We start from the raw sequence: 16400 nt of genomic DNA on the forward strand, positions 1-16400 counted from the left end.
CATGGCAACCCACTCTAGTATTCTTGCCTGGAGAATCCCGTGGACAGAGGAGCCTGGAGGGCTACAGTCCATGGGGTTGTGAAGAGTCGGACCAGACTGAGTATGCAATCACACACGTGATGTGCCTGGTGCTTCTCTTTCCTGCTTGTCTTCTTAGACTCTGGTTACAGGCAGGTCTTGACCCTGCAGGCTTTGGCCCCAGTCTCAGAAGAAGCAAGTTTCCAAGGTGTGTCAGGATGAATGTATAATGAAATCTTGAGCTCATTAAGGGAAGCCAGCTCACTTGATGGAAAGTTAACTGCAGCCTGTCCTGTGTAATCTTTCCTCCTTCCTGGACAGTTCAGCCATGGAGAGGCTTGTCCACAGTAGGTGCTCAGTAGATGCTTGCTGAACTGAATGAACTTAGTAGAGGGACCTGATGAACATCTTCCAGATACCAGGCCTGTGCCAGGGCAGAGTCATGGGGTCTGCACTGACATCTGTGGTGCCTCTGTGTGAGCTCTGTATGTATGTGTGTGTGTGTGTGTATGTGTGTGTGTGAGTTGTGTGTGTGTGTGTGTGCACGCATGCACACGCACGCATACTCAGTTGCTCAGTCCTGCCCCCTCTTTGCGACCCCATGGACTGTAGCCCACCAGGCTCCTCTCTCCATTGGATTCTCCAGGCAAGAATACTGGAGTGGGTTACCATGCCCTCCTCCACGGGATATTCCCAACCCAGGGATCGAACCCAGGTCTCCCACACTACAGGCAGAGTCCTTACTGTCTGAGACACCAGGGAAGCCCAAGAATACTACAGTGGGTAGCCTATCCCTTCTCCAGGAGATCTTCCTGACTGAAGAATCAAATCCACTTCTCTTGTGTCTCCTGCATTGGCCAGCAGATTCTTTACCCCTAGCGCCACCTGCTATGGGGAGTTTAAAAGAATGATGAAAAGACGTCCCCTCTTAACCAGTAAGGAAAAAAAGTGCTCCTTCCTTCCTCCAGACTAGCACAGGGCCTTGACAGCTCGTGGGCTGGATATCAGGTTCCCATCTCTCCTCCTGTCAGGGCATAACTTACAAAGCTGCACCCAGAGCTCTGCTTCGAGGAGTGCAGAATAGGGAGAACACATACCCTGATCCCAAAGTGCTTCACTCCACTTGGGAAATCGAGATATGAATTCAAACTTGAACCTTAGCTGCTCAGTATCTGTTGACTTCAACCAACATATTTTAAGAACCTTCCAAGTACGAAGTGCTACTTACCAGAGAGTTGAAGACAGCACCTGTTGTGATTTTAGAGGAGAAACAGGGGCTTTGGGGTCATTCTGGAAGAGGTGGAATGAAGCAGGGCTCAGACAAGGAGAAGCACCCAGCTCCTCTAGGGAAAGCGTGAGCTACATGAGCCAGCGCATCTAATTTAGCTGTGTTCAACAGCCATTTGGTGGTGGTTTAGTCACTCTGTTGTGTCCGACTCTTCGCGACCCTGTGGACTGTAGCCCGCCAGGCTCCTCTGTCCATGGGATTTTCCAGGCAAGAATACTGGAGTGGTTTGCCATTTTCCTTCTCCAGGGGTTCTTCCCGACTGAGGAATCAAACCCGGGTCTCCTGCATTGCCGGCAGATTCTTTACCGACTGAGCTATGATGGAAGCCCAACAGCCATTTAGTAAACATCTATTCTGTAAGACTTCTCTGAGGGCTTGGGGATAAAGATGGTGTACAGGCATCTCAAGGAGCTTGAAGTCCAGTTAGACTGACCCAGAAACAATTCGACTGAGCGACTAAATAAATAAAATGTCCAACAGGGCTTCCCTGGTGGCTCAGATGGTAAGGAATCTGCCTGCAATGTAGGAGACCCAAGTTTGATCCCTGGGTTAAGAAGATCCCCTGGAGAAGGGCATGGCAACCCACTCCAGTATTCTGGCCTGAAGAATCTCATGGACAGAGGAGCCTGGCGGGCTATAGTCCATGGGTTCGCAAACAGCTGTACACGACTGAGCAGCTAACACTTTGAGACGTTCTCTCTGTGCCGCCGAAGAGAGGAGTGTGGGAATGAGGAGCAACAGGGTTGCCTGACCACTCACCCCAAGGTACCCCAGAGCAGATGGGTGAATCCCTGGGGCCCCCGCCTCCCCTCCACGCAGAACTGCTGTTCCACTTTGCAGAAACCCTGAGGTTGGTCTTGGAAGCTATGTGGAAGAGTCGGCTCTGGCTTTGCAACCAGGCAGACCTGGGTTCTGGGTTCTGGTCTTGGATCTTCCATTTAGCTACCGTGTGGGCCGATGGCCTCTCTGACCTCACAGCAGAAAATTGTGAGGGCCACCTCTGATGAAGTCTGTGCCGTACAGACGGGCACTGGGGTGGGCATTGCCATCGCTGGAGAGGGCCGTAAGCCCACAGAGCGGGGCTGCATGGAGACTGCAGGGGCCTGAGGGCGGCTGAGGAGGGCAGCCCCCACCTGGGGACAGCAGACCACAAAAGCGCCGCCAGGAGATTTGGCTCTCAGACACTATTGCTTTTCAGTGATTTTTGAGATTTTTTTAAATTTGTAGGCAACATTTTAAATTTAAGAGACTTCATTTGAAAAAAAACAAAACCACAATTTTAAAACCCTGGATTTCTGACTTCTCTAGAAAAGCCAGGAGCTCTGAATACTGGGCCCATGGTTTGTCGTGTGTACAAGTCAATTGGGCTTCCCTGGTGGCTCAGACGGTAAAGAATCTGCCTGCAATGCAGGAGACCCAGGTTTGATCCCTGGGTCGGGAAGATCTCCTGGAGAAGGGAATGGCTACCCACTCCAGTGTTCTTGCCTGGAGAATTCCATGGACAGAGGAGCCTAGTGGGCTACAGTCCATGGGGTCGCAAAGAGTCAGACATGACTGAGAAACTAATACACACACACACACACACACACGCATGCACATACAAGTCAGTTAGGACTGATCAGGCTGCCCCCAGTCGCCACCCTGCCCCACGACAGCGTTTTTCTGGAGGGTGCCTCCCTCTCACTCCAGGACTACCCTTCCAAACGTACAGAATCTTCTAAGCCACAGCCTTTCTTGTTTATTGGTGAAGTGATGCCCACGGTCGCCCGCCAGTAAGTGTCGCTGCCAGCCAGAGCCCAGCTGCTGAGCAGGGCAGGCAGAGCTTTTCAAGGTGCAGGTCTTTCTGGACCCTCACATAGTTCGCCTCTTGGCTGGAGGGGAGGCGTGGTCCAGAGATGCTTCTGTGGGCTTCCCTGGTGGTCCAGTGATTAAGAATCCCACTTCTGGTGCAAGGGACATGGTTTATTCCCTGGTCTGGGAAGATTCCACATGCGGAGCAATAAGCCCACGCACCACCGTTATTGCACATGTGCTCTGGAGCCTGGGAGCCACGACTGCTGAACCCACGGGCTGCAACTACTGAAGCGCGCCCTAGAGCCTGTGCTCTGCAACAGAAGAAACCTCCACAGTGAGGAGTCGGCTCACCGCAACTAGAGAAAGCCAAAGCGCAGCCACGAAGACCCAGCACAGCCAAAAATAAATGAACGAACTTAAAGAAACCCACCGTGAGCTACCACAACATGTCCATCAGCATGGCAGGAAGTGTAAAAGGAGGGGTGGCAGGGACACGGAGCAGTTGGAACTCTCGCTCATTGTCGACGGGTATATAAAGTGGGACCATAGCTTTGGAAGAAAAGCCAGGTAATCTTTAAAAAGAGGAGAGAGAGAGATGCTTCTGAAAGAACTCAGAAAATAAAACAGGACTTTCTCTAGTTTCCCAGCCAGAAAGCAGGACTGCACACGTGCAGGAAGAGGAGTAGGCTGTCAGGGAAGCAAGGTCACGATCTCGGGCCGGGGGGACCGTGGGGTTTGGGGGCTCCTCTCTCGCAGGGAGGGAGAGCCGCCTGCCCCACCGCTCCCCAGAGCCCTGCGGTGTAAATCACAGAGGGGACTGAGAGCTGCTTTTCTGACTCTTTCCCACAGAGGCCATTGCCCCGAGCCGGGAGGAAGGCTCGGCTCAGAAGAGCCCCCTTTCTCAACAGCTTTCCCAGGCTCCTAAACCCCTCCTTCATCCCAAGCCTAACAGCTAACAGTGCCGAGAGGCGGCTGAGCCCTGGAGCCAAGGGAGCATCCCCTGCCTATGGGCACCAGCCTCTTGGGCCTTTAAACCTGGACCAGACTTAGTGCCAAGTGCCTGCCTGCCTTGCCCATACCCACCAAGGGGTAAGCCCCAATCAGTGTCAGAAGTTGGATTTCCCCAGAAACATTTCTCTTGGGTGGAGATCAGCGTATTAGGAAGGGCACTTGGGATCAGCCTCTAGAAGGAAAGGAGGCAGGACAGAGGAGAGGGAGAGGCTGGGCTGAGTCGGGGGGCCCCGAGAGACCCAGCGGGGCGCCTGAGGAGGTTCAGGAGTGGGGATGGCTCTTCCGTCATCCCGAGTTGGGCCAAGGGGTCCCTCAGTCCTTGGCTGTGGGCCGCTGCCCTGGGAATGGAGCATGACATTGGTCAAGGTGGCTCTCCTCAGTTGAGCAGGTACCCAAGCAGGCTGAAAGTACAGCTCAGGTAATGACCTCTTCTCTCCTCTGAGGGGATCTGGACAGCACAGCACCACATCCACTTGCCAGCATCCCACTAAGTGCTTTATACGGATGAACTCACTGGCTTCTCCCAGCGACCCTCCAAGAGGCAGCAATTATTGTCATTCCCGTGTTATAGATAAGGCAACTGGGAAGTTAGGTTCAGTGCTGGTGAGGGATGGAACCAAGATTTGAAACCACAGCCGGGGCATTATTTGTGTTGTGGGGAGAGAAAAAGAGGCAGAGAGAAGGAGGAGATGGGAAGGGTGAGTGAGGAGGAGGAGGAGGGAGAGGGCCTCACACACAGTGCTGAGGGCGGCCCACGCCCAGAGCTTAAAGCCCAGGGTAACCAGAGCCGGGGCAGGCCAGGACTCGGGGCCCTCGTATCGGTCTTGGGTCAGTCCCGCCAGGGCCATGCAGGCTGAGGGAGATGGACAGTAAGTCAGAAGCCGGCTGGACAGAGGAAGAAGGGGGCACAGCATCCCCCAGTCATCCGGATCTTCTCCTTGTTATCAGAAATACGGAGGGGTCACGAGCTGTAAACGCCATCCAGACGTGGGAACTGTGATGCTGTGGCTCAGGGCAGCCATCACCAGGCTCTGAAACCCCAGGCTGCAACTCAAGCTTGCCCTCAGCCTTCTGAATCCTCCCGCTCTTGTGGTCCCAGCCCCAGAGGAGGCAGCATCTTCTCTCTGAACTTGCCTGTCTACTCCAGGTCTGAATTCAGTCCCGTGGAGAAGAGCCTTTGCTCTCTCTGTTGGGCCAATCACATTGTCCATCGTTGCACTGCAGGTCCCAAGCCAAGTGCTAAAGAATCAAAGAGGACAAGATCCTTTACCTGCCCTTAAAGGGTTGCTATGAAAGACACGGACATAGATATAACTGTCATACAAAAAAGAAAGGCTTAGGTGACATGGGAGATTAAAATGCTATAGGAATTCAGAGCTGGGAGTGATATGTTCCAGAAGGAAAGCTTCATATGGAGGAAAGTGTCTTTTGAACTGTTTCTTGAAACATGTAAGGATGGTAGGATTTGGATCAAGGAGGTATAAGGATTGAGGTGTAAAATAGCATGTAGGCTAGCAAACACACACCTTATACAAGATTAGCGGTATTTCCATTTGGGTGGAGCATGGAGTGCATAAAGGGGAAATTCAAAGAGTAGATTGGACATAGATCATGGAAGGTCTTAAATGTCAGTCAGAGATGTTTCAGCTTTATTTTATAGGCATCAGGAGCCATTGGAGGTGTGGGGGCAAGGAAGTGGCAAATCTAGCTGTGCTTTGAAAAACAAAATGGGATAAGGAGACTCCAGGAGTAGAAAGACCAATTGCATGCGTCCTCAGTCTCGAAGTCATGTCCACCTCTCTGCGACCCCACGGACTGCAGTCCGCCAGGCTCCTCTGTCCATGGGATTCTCCAGGCAAGAACACTGGAGAGGGCTGCCATTTCCTCCTCCAGGGGATTCTTCCTGACCCAGAGATCAAACCCACGTCTCTTTTGTCTCCTGCATTGGCAGGTGAGTTCCTTACCACTAGCGCCACCTGGGAAGCCCATATAGCCAGACTTTCTTAAAAGTTGCCAAGGTCTTCCATGGTTTCCTTTTCACGCACTCATTTAACAGATAATTGTTGCATGGCCTTTCTGCGGTGAGGCTGCATTAAAGAGCGATGAAACAATTAAAAATTCTAATATGTAGCCTTTGCCCTAAATAATAATCATCAATATAATCATAAGAGCAGTGATCATTTGCCAATCATTTACTTTATTGTACAAGGCCCCTGGTTAAATGAGACATTTATTATTTAATTTCATCTTTACCCATGGAGTTGCAAAGAGTCGGACGTGACTGAGTGACTAACAACTTTGATCTTTACAGCCTAATGAGTTGGATATTTTAATTATTCTAATGTTATGGAAAATTAAAACTCAAGATTTGACCCAAGATTACATATGGTACATTATCAAGAAGGCTAGTCTCAAGTGCTGGCTATTAGATGCCAAAACCCCTGCTGTTAACCTTTAGGCTGTTGGGTGAGATAAAATGTGCATTTTTTAAATGTTAAATAAGAACGCAAATGCTATCACTATCAAAGGCTTTAACTGCACCGTATGCAGGGCTTGGCAAGCAGTCGGTACTTAATTATTGTTTGCAGAAGGCAGGCGGGCAGCCAGGAAGGGTGCGCAGGCCAGGTGCATGGAATATATAGCAGGTGCTAGAAGAAATCACATTAGGTTGTAATGGCGGGATTTGCACTGCTGGGGAAAGCGCAGGAGGAGACAGAGGCTGAGAGGCGAGAGAGACCAAAGGTGAATAGAGAGTGTGTCCCTCCTCTGGCGGGAGTGAGGCCAGTTTGACCAAAGAGAGCAATTGTGTGCAGATGAGTAACTGGAGATAAATTCCAGAAGGCGTGTCGGGTTCCTGTCATTAGAGATAAGCCTTTTGGACTCTATTTCATGGACAGTTAGAAGGCAGTAAAGGGGAAATCCCATGGACAGAGGAGCCTGGCAGGCGACAGTCCACAGGGTCACAAAGAGTCAAACTCAACCTAGCAACTGAACAACAGCGAAAAAAGGCCTTTGACCCTGGTTGTGAAGCTGTTGCAATATATACACTTGCTGTTGTTTAGTCACTAAATCTTGTTGGACTCTTTTGTGACTCCGTGGACTGTAGCCCACCAGGCTCCTCTGTCCATGGGATTTCCCAGGCACGACTACTGGAGTAGGTTGCCATTTCCTTCTCCAGGAGATCTTTCCAACCCATGGACTGAATGCGCATCTCCTGCTTGGCGGGTGGATTCTTTACCACTGAGCCACAGGGAGGGCTTTGTAAAATAGCTATTTGTAAACTAGCCTGTGGGGCACTGCTGTATAGCATGGGGAGCTCAACTCAGGTCTCTGAGATGATCTACAGGGGCAGGATGAGGGCGGGTGGGAGGGAGGGGATACAGGTACATTATACATATGGCTGGCTCACTCTGTTGTACAGCAGAAGCTAACACAACATTGTAAAGCAATTATACTCCAGTTTAAAAAAAAAGGAAAATTAATAAGCAACGCACCTGTTAGCACAACAGGATTGAGAGTGGATGGCAGATGGAGGTGAGATATCCCCTTAGAGCAGTCAGGCATGCAGTCAAGTGCCCACAGGCATCTCCATGTTGGGAGGGACCCGGTCAGACCTCTGCTGCCATCTTTTTTTTTTTTTTGGCCATGTTGTGTGTTCTGCGGGATCTTAGTTCCCCGGCCAGGGATCAAACCCATGCCCCCTGCCTTGGGAGTGTGGAGTCTCAACCACTGGACCACCAGGGAAGCTCCCCACCACCATCTTGAAAAGCCCCAGGGCTATAAGGAGAGCACCCTGGAGTCATAGCTGGTTTCCTCTGTAGAACTCCCTGTCTCTCTCTGTGCCTCAGCAGAGAGAAAGTGTGAGAGACTGGGAATCAGAATAAGGAGGTTTTAGCTAGGAGAGATGGTAGGGAAATGTGCAAAGTTTGGGCCCCCAGGGACAGTGTGAAGACAGGACTCAGGGAGAGCGGCCAGGAGGGGGTCAAGGGCAGGCCGCAGAGAGGTCGGATGGGAGGTGGGGTGGGACTTGGCCAAGAGCACAGGTGCTTTTCTCAGCTGAATGGTGGGGGGATTGGGACGCGGGGAGTGGAGGGAGCCCAGACCAGGAACCTGAAGCCTAACTAGAACCCCCGCTTGCCACATTCACAAGCAAAGTGCCCTTGGTAAGTCACCCAGCGTTTCTAAGATAACTGCCGTGGAAACTTCCAGTGCAGTGCCTGGCGTGGGGCTGATACTGAGCAAATACGTACAGAACGTGAAGGTCCAGGAGCTTAGTTTGCTCAGCTGTGCATCAGGGATAACCATCACTGACCTGCCTCCCTGCCGGGTGTGGGGAGAATCGGGTGAGACGTGAGACAGGGTTGGGGGAGGGGCCCTCGCCCTAGGGGAAGAGACCAATCTCAAGGAGACAGCATGATAGTCCCATGTCCGCTGCCCTCTCGAGGGCCCCCTTTCCAGAGGTGAAGGGGTATTTTAAAAATCTATGCACCAGTGTCTATTAAAAGGCCCTGTGTGCTCTCACTCCTGGAGAAAGAGAGAGGAGATTCTGCAGAGCTTGTGGGTGCTGGATCTTAAACCCTTCCTGGCAGGACGGAGTCTTCATCTCTTTATCCACGGGGCCCAGCGCTGTGCCACATGGAGTAAAGTGACCCCTATGGTGCCCAGGACATCCACATCTCAGAGCTGGTCCTACGTCCTGACCCAAACCTGGTTCCAGGGGAGGGCTGGGTGGCCCCATAAACTCCACTCATTTGAAGATGTAGGGAACCAGTGCTGGGGAGCAGCTTGGGATGACCTATAAACAAGTTCACTGTCACCCTGAGGGGTTCCCCTTGGCCTGACATTCAGGGTCCCCCTCAGTCTGACTCCAGCCTGATTTTCCATTGCTTCCTTTCCTGGGACCCAAACCCCCCTCTCCCCCAACACACACCCTATACCCCCACCACTTCCACCCTGAACCATAATTTCCTTTGCATCAAATGGGTAATCTCCACCTTTCCAAGGTCTGGCATGTGTTTCCCCCTCATCCAAGAAGGGTTGCCCTGCAGGAAGTGCCTCTCCCTTCTCTCTGTCTCTGCTGCTCTTGAGCTGTGACACGGCTCTCATACTTTACCCCAGAGTCAGTATAAATATACACATTCCATCTCTCTTCTGCCCATTCCTTTCAAGGGCTGGGTCCACACATTCTTGATCTTAGAGATAAGCAAACTGAAGCTCCTTCCCCCAGGTTTTAGCATGGTGTCTTTTGCAAAGTGCCCTGACTCAGGGATGGCTCAGCGGTAAAGAACCTGCTTGCAGTGTAGGAGATGTGAGTTCAACCCCTGGGTGGGGAAGATCCGCTGAAGAAGGAAAGGGCAACCCACTCCAGTATTCTTGCTTGAAAAATCCCATGGACAGAGGAGCCTGGCGGGCTACATGGGGTCGCAGAGTTGGACATGATTGAAACAACTTTGCACACAAAGTTTATTAGAGTTGGTTCACTTGCAAGGTTCCCGGCCAGCTCTCACTGCCCTGAGTACTCAGTGGGTTGCATTTTCATAATCACAGGAAGAGAGGGGAGAGGGAGAAGATCTTCTTTGTCTTTCTTGAGTAGATGTCATGTTTCCTTCATCAGTTCCTCCCCCAGCTAGGGCAGGGAAGTTTTCTCGTCCCTGTATGGTCCAGCCAGGACTGTCATAGCACTTGGGAAAAATATTTTCAGGTCTCAGGACAATAAGGGTCTTTCATTTTGAAAAGTCACCTTTCCATAAATGATTGTTTTTTGTGTGCACACAGCATGTTTTGAGGGTCATTAACCTGAAGACACCACTGGGCAAGTTGTAGGCCTTATTCGCTACTACTGTTTTATTGTTTGGGGGTCATTGTGCAAAGAACATGTCTTAGGGGCCAAAGCGCATGTTTTGGGGGTTACTAATTAACAGCTCACTGGGCAGGATGTAGGTCTCATGCCTCCATTGTTTTGTTTGGGGGCCTGTCTCGTGCTTCTGTTGCATAGTTTAACTTGCTAAGCAAGTTGTCTTGATTTTATTGTTAAGCAAGCCAATCTGGCTCTGATGCTAAGGGACTTCGTTTGCTTTGTGAGTGAAGCAAGCCCACAGTGCTTCAGAATTTTCTCATTATTTTCTTGAGTGATCATTAGTCTTATTGTGGTTTCTCAAAGCCCCCTAAAGTTCCCTCCCTAATGGGGTTTCTAAGCTAACTATTTGATTATCCTACTCTACCCCTGCCCCATGGGCAGAGGAGCCTGGAGGGTTACAGTCCATGGGTCGCAAAGAGTCGGACACGACTGAGCGTCTGAGCACACACATCCCTGCCATTCCCACAGTAAGCATCATCGTCAGGCCCAACACGCTGCACAAACAGGCACTTTGTACAGATGTCCTGCCTTTCCTTCCAGGCGGTGGTGGTGACTGACGGAGAACGCATTCTGGGCCTGGGAGACCTGGGCTGCTACGGCATGGGCATCCCCGTGGGCAAGCTGGCCCTGTACACGGCGTGCGGAGGCGTCAACCCGCGGCAGTGCCTCCCTGTGCTGCTGGACGTGGGCACCAACAACGAGGTAATGTGCTGCCCTGGCTGGGAGCCAGAGGGTAGCAGCTGGGCTCGGGTGGGGAAAACCTTGGTGCAGTGATCTGTCTACGCAGCATCGGGCTGTTCTGCACAACAGGTCAGTAAACCCAGGAGATGGGTGCTGAGGCAAGGAAGCCGCTTTATTTATTTGGAGAGCCATCCAAGAAGATGAGAGACTAATGTCTCAAAATAACCATCTTACAGGGGCTGGATGCCAGGTTCTTTTATAGCTCAGAGATGGGGGAAGTGAGGAAGCAAAGTAAAAAGGCCATGAATCTTGCAAATATTTCCTAGAATGGCAGGCCTCAGGCAGGGGGTGTGTTCATTTCTTCCTTCCAGCTGTCCACAGGTGGACAGGGTCCTGAACAAAGGCATTTTAGTTTAACAGTCAGGCAGAGGGGCAGGATTCTCTGAATCAGGCCATTCTATTTTTTACATATTTTAAAAATAATAACAAAAGCAAAGGAAAGCAAGTCAAAGAAACAGTTACAACATGGACACAGAATTGGCTTTTCCCTACAAGGGGGCTGTTTCTCTCTGGGGTCCTCTTTGCTAGGACATTTCGCCTACACAGCAGTGACTCAAAGACCTCTCTCCATCCTGGTCGCCCACTCCGCCCTCCCAGCCCCTCTGTCCTCCCCCAGCCTCTTCTGGGTCTTCTTGCTCCCCTCCCTCCTGCCAAGGTGCCCCTGCACAGGCTTTCTGTGCTCCCTTGTTCTGTGACCCCAGGCAGTTTCTATTACCCTGGTGGCCTCTCTCTCTTTCTGATCCATTAATGAAGAAAGCCACTGAGGTGGGAGTGGCTGCTGGTCAGTGTTTTCAGCATTGTAGAGGTGAACTACCTCTGTAAAGAACTTTCCTGCTGGCTCAGTGGTAAAGAATCTGCCTGCCAATGCAGGAGACACAGGTTGGGTCCCCAGGTAGGGAAGACCCCCTGGAGAAGGAAATAGTAACCCACTCCAGTATTCTTGGCTGGGAAATCCCATGGACAGAGGAGCCTGGCAGGCTACAGTCCCTGGGGTCACAAAGAGTCGGACATGACTTAGTGAATAAACAACAACTACTACTTCTGGAAAAGGATTAAAACTCGAAGCACTGGGACCAAAGGCTGAAATGCCTGGATCAGGCACATGAGTGTCCTGTAAACCCATGGGGAGAAACTGACCCAAACTGTGGCTGGGAGCCCCTGCAGGCTTCTGGGAGATTTATAGTTTAAGGAGCTCAAACCCCAGCCAGGAGTTTGTCTGCTCTGGGTACCACCCCCGTGGGTCACATTCTTCGTGCTGTCTGCGATTCACAGCTCTGTATCTTTGTCTTAATGACATCTATCTCTGGATTTAAAATCCGTGCATGTCCATCTGAGAAAAATCCAGAGAAGTATTAAAAATAAAATATTAGTCACACAACCAGTCATAATCACTGTTTGCAATTTGGAATATTTCTTTCCAGCCTTAACCCCACCAAATGTAGCTTTTATAAAAGCAAAATTAAATATGTGATGATTTACATGAAATCTCATTTAGCTGATGGTTTGCTATTGAGACTCGGAAATCTGATTTTCTAGAGAAAAGAAACAAAATTAAGTTTATATTGCATATACAATTTTGTTTCCCGCTTTTTTAAAGGTAATGTGTGTCAGGAGCTTTCTCCCAGGTCACTAGCAATTCTTCCACAATGTCATTTACATAGCTGCCTGGTGTATCACAGTTCACATAAGAAACTCTCCACTCTTGGGCACTCAGGTTGTTTCTGTCTTCTTGAAAATATAATTGTGCTCTCATACCCATTTTTGCAGGTCAGTCTTCCTGTCCCTGATGATTTCCCAAGGATATACTCCTACAAGCAGAAATATTGAGGCAAAGAGAATGGTCATTACTTACATTCCTTATTCATATTGTCAGAAAAGCTTATACTGTTGGTATCCTGTGTGATCTTTCTCAGGAAAACTTTTCGTAGCTCTTTCCAAGGTCTTCTTCCCCTCTGGACACTGCACAACACCCTCATTTTCTAAACAAGAATATGCACTGTAGCCCCTAGTGAGATGCTTATTCAGGTTTCATCCCCAGATGCAGTCAAGTGAGGGAGACACAGAGAGACCTGGCTTCAGACTGGGAACCCGTTGGGGTGGGAGGGGCTGGCGGAGGACAAGCCGGCAGCCAAAGTGCTGGCCTGGGAACACAGGCCCTGATCCCCAGCCCTGACAGCCAGGGGAGTCCCTGTATCCCTCTAGACTCCAGCCCTGCCAGTGAAACTGGAGCCTGGGCCAGAAGGTTACGGAGTGCGCTCCCACATCCAAAGCACTTCTCCATATGCCTCCCCACCAGCCTAGGAGCAGGGAGGCTGGGTAGTGGGACACGCTTTATCATTGCTCATCAAGACCAGTCTTTAAGGTCTGCCCCATGCTGTGGTTTCCCCCGCCCAACCAGATGCCTGAATTTTGCTGAAATTGTCCCTCAACCACAAAGAACATGTGCGGAAGCCCTGTAAATGTGGATGAGGAGAGCAAACTTTGTGTTATTATTCCCACCCATCACCTCCTGCTGTGTTCCAACTGGATTTAATCGAGACCTTTCCCTCCCTCTCTCTCTCTCCCCTAAAAGCTGTTTCTAGACAAGAAATGGAATGGCTTGAGGTTGATTCTGAGGCCATTGCATCCCTTGGAAGGGTGTTGGCTGCCTTTAGCAGGTGTCTGACATCCTTTATCGTTAAAGGTCCAGCACCCAGCAATGATGTGCTAAAGTTTAGAGTGGGCCTCAACTTGTAACTACCAGGGTCCTTGCCCGTGGCTCAGATGGTAAAGAATCCACCTGCAATGCGGGAGACCTGGATTCAATCTCTGGGCCGGGAAGATCCCCTGAGGAGGGCATGGCAACCCACTGCAGTATTCTTGCCTGGAGAACTCCATGGACAGAGGAGCCTGGCAGGCTGCAGCCCATGGAGTGGCAAAGAGATGGACATGACGGAACAACTGCACTACTTGTAACAAACCCATCAGAAAAGGTGGTGGAAAGTAGGAGTAACCATGGCCCTTTCATAGACCACCCTGTTTAAGCCTGACAGTAACCCTATGGGTGGAGCATCAGTTATTACCCTCTTTTTACAGCTGAGGAAACTGAGGCCCAGAGAGATTAATTTCCCCAAGATCTGCTAGAAACAGCAGAGATCTTGGAGGCAGAGCAGTGAGTGGTCCTGAAGAGAGATCTTAGTTCCCTGCCCAGGAACTGACCCTAGGTAATCTGGATGAAAACCAGGAGTCCTAACCACCAGACCACCAGGGGCTAGAGGCTAGAAGCAAAGTTCCCTGGTTCTTTCCCTCATCTGAAAGCAAGAATGTTTCAAGGAGGCAAAAACCATCATAACAGGTACAAAGTTTCTTATTAGAGGCAGAGCATAACATGTGGGAGAACACACGGAGAAACAGTTTGTTTATTAATATTTAAGATAGAAGCAAGGCAGAAATACACACCTGGAGACAAAGGGAATAGGCATCCTCTCTAATGAGGTGCCTGCCAGGCTCCTCTGTCCATGGGATTCTCCAGGCAAGAATACTGGAATGGGTCGCCGTGCCCTCCTCCAGGGGATCTTCCCCACCCAGGGACTGACCCGTAGTCTCTTGCAGCTCCTGCATTGCAGGTGGATTATTTTCCACTGAGTCCCTGGGGAAGCCCTGTCTAGTGAAGAGGAGTACGGTAAGTCAGAAGATAGGCAGAGATACACCTGGAGAGGAGTGTGGGAATCCTGAAGGAGGTGTGCAGTAGAGAGGTGATTTAAATCACTTACATAGGACAGTCCTTTAAGGCCTTTGTCTGCTGCTGCTAAGTCTCATCAGTTGTGTCCGACTCTGTGCGACCCCATAGACGGCAGCTCACCAGACTCCCCCGTCCCTGGGATTCTCCAGGCAAGAACACTGGAGTGGGTTGCCATTGCCTTCTCCAGTGCATGAAAGTGAAAAGTGAAAGTGAAGTCGCTCTGTCGTGCCTGACCCTCAGCGACCCCATGGACTGCAGCCTTCCAGGCTCCTCCGTCCATGGGATTTTCCAGACACGAGTACTGGAGTGGGGTGCCATTGCCTTCTCCAAAGGCCTTTGTTTACATTTGGCTAATTATTTTGTTTCTTTTTTCACATGGGACTTGTCCTAGGACTCTTCCAAGATATGAGTACAACTTTTTGTTAAGATGGACCCCACCACAGAGGCCTGTTGGGGTATGTCCACACTTATTATGGGCTGGCACCCCCTCCCTTTGTGACCCCCGAGGAGCCTTCCTGTGCATGTGCAGACAGGGAAGTTTTCCTGACCTCAGGAGTGGTCACCCGAGTGGTCGCCTTCCCTCTTCACTTCAGCAGAGCTCAGCTCCTGCCGCTCGCTTTGTCCCTGGAGTGTCTGGGTGAGAACAAAGCTTCAGTTTCCCTCCACTTGACAGACCCCAGGTGTCCAGCCCAGGGGCCCGTCTACCTCCTCCCTCAGCAGCAGGGGGCCTAACCACCTGTGTCCTCCTCCCTTTACAGGTTCCAGTCACTTTATGAGAAGGTACTTCTTGACTTTTAGAATTTGTGTTCCTAAAGTAACTTTAATGCCTTATTCAGAATTCTAAAGGAAGAAGGAAGCGGCCTGTCTCCCGCTGTGCCACATCTGTGCCCCCATCCCACGTGTCCCTGCGCGTGTTCGTGGATGTCCTTGTTGCCAAGTTGTCATCACACCGTGCCCCTAATTTTGTTCTGATTTCTTCAATGAGAATTATGTTGTCAGCACTTTCTCTTTACTTATTTTTTTTTTTTAAGTTTATGAAGTGTTTAGTAGGTGTCAGGCACTCTGCGAGGCTGCAGGAGATAAATGAGAGCCAGGCGTGGGTGGACTGGTCTCAGCAACCTAATGGATCATTTTAATGGCTCAAGGGGTACAGCTACTCAAAGTGTCTGCTTCCCCCCCAACCCGTGGCTTTTGGCCCCCGCATCACCTCTAACTCCTGGGTGTGGAAGGCAGAGAGCTTCCCCTGGGCCTACTCCCTCCTGTTAGAAAGGACCAGAGCACACCCTGACCAGGCAACACCATTTGTGAGAGAGAAAGCGGTTCTCACCCAGTCCAGGGAGGCCTCAGCCGTCAGCCACAGTGTGCCAGGACCTTGTATGATTTGATCTCATTTCATTCTCATGCCGGCTATATATGAGATATCGATCTCCACATTTTACAGATGAGAACACTGAGACTGAAACGTGCTATTTTCCTCAGGCTCCACAGCTCTAAGTGTCGGAGCAGAGATTTGAGCCCAGATTCTCTCTGGCTGCCAGAGTTGCCTTGTCTCCCATGGCACACTGCTCCAAGATGTCAAGCATCTGTGTTATAGACTGGGTGATGAAGAGTGGGAAAGGAGGTGTTTCCCACACTCTGGGTCCCACAGAACAGTCAGGATCAAACTAAGGCTTAGCAATGCCATTTTCACAGTCCTCCCCCTGCAAGCAGAGGTGAACTCCCTCCAGACTATCTTTAAGGAAGTTACAAAGAGGCCCACATTGGGGAAATGGAAGACAGTCATCTCTCTCTTTCCAAATGCATTCACTACGTGGTGTCCCACCCTAGAGGGCTTTTTGAAAATAATCAGTCTGCAAGATTTTTCCCCTCGAAATCAGGGGGCACATCTCTTGCCCGGAGCAAGCCACGGGAGAGGGAGCGTCTGCTTGAGCTACCATCTCTGTGCCAGTTCAGGGAGGATGCTGCAGTGA

The 16400-nt window shown here is 50.7% G+C and overlaps 1 protein-coding gene and 1 non-coding gene across 5 annotated transcripts in view; both read left to right on the forward strand.

Moving 5' to 3' along the window:
- ME3 (malic enzyme 3) overlaps positions 1–16400 on the forward strand; it is a 220759-nt gene that overhangs the window by 145961 nt on the left and 58398 nt on the right. For all 4 annotated transcript variants that reach the window (XR_009734485.1, XM_061406030.1, XM_061406029.1 and 1 more), the window contains one exon: positions 10509–10670. Coding sequence is in view for 3 of the 4 variants with exons in the window: in XM_061406030.1 (XP_061262014.1) it covers positions 10509–10670 (162 nt within the window). In the remaining variant the exon portion in view is untranslated. The remainder of the gene's footprint in view (positions 1–10508; positions 10671–16400) is intronic.
- LOC133241897 (small nucleolar RNA SNORD30) lies at positions 12173–12242 on the forward strand. The gene has a single exon (XR_009734707.1). It is a non-coding gene; the product is annotated as a small nucleolar RNA SNORD30 (small nucleolar RNA).

The sequence above is a fragment of the Bos javanicus genome, chromosome 29, assembly GCF_032452875.1.
Source record: "Bos javanicus breed banteng chromosome 29, ARS-OSU_banteng_1.0, whole genome shotgun sequence".
NCBI classification, from domain to species: domain Eukaryota; kingdom Metazoa; phylum Chordata; class Mammalia; order Artiodactyla; family Bovidae; genus Bos; species Bos javanicus.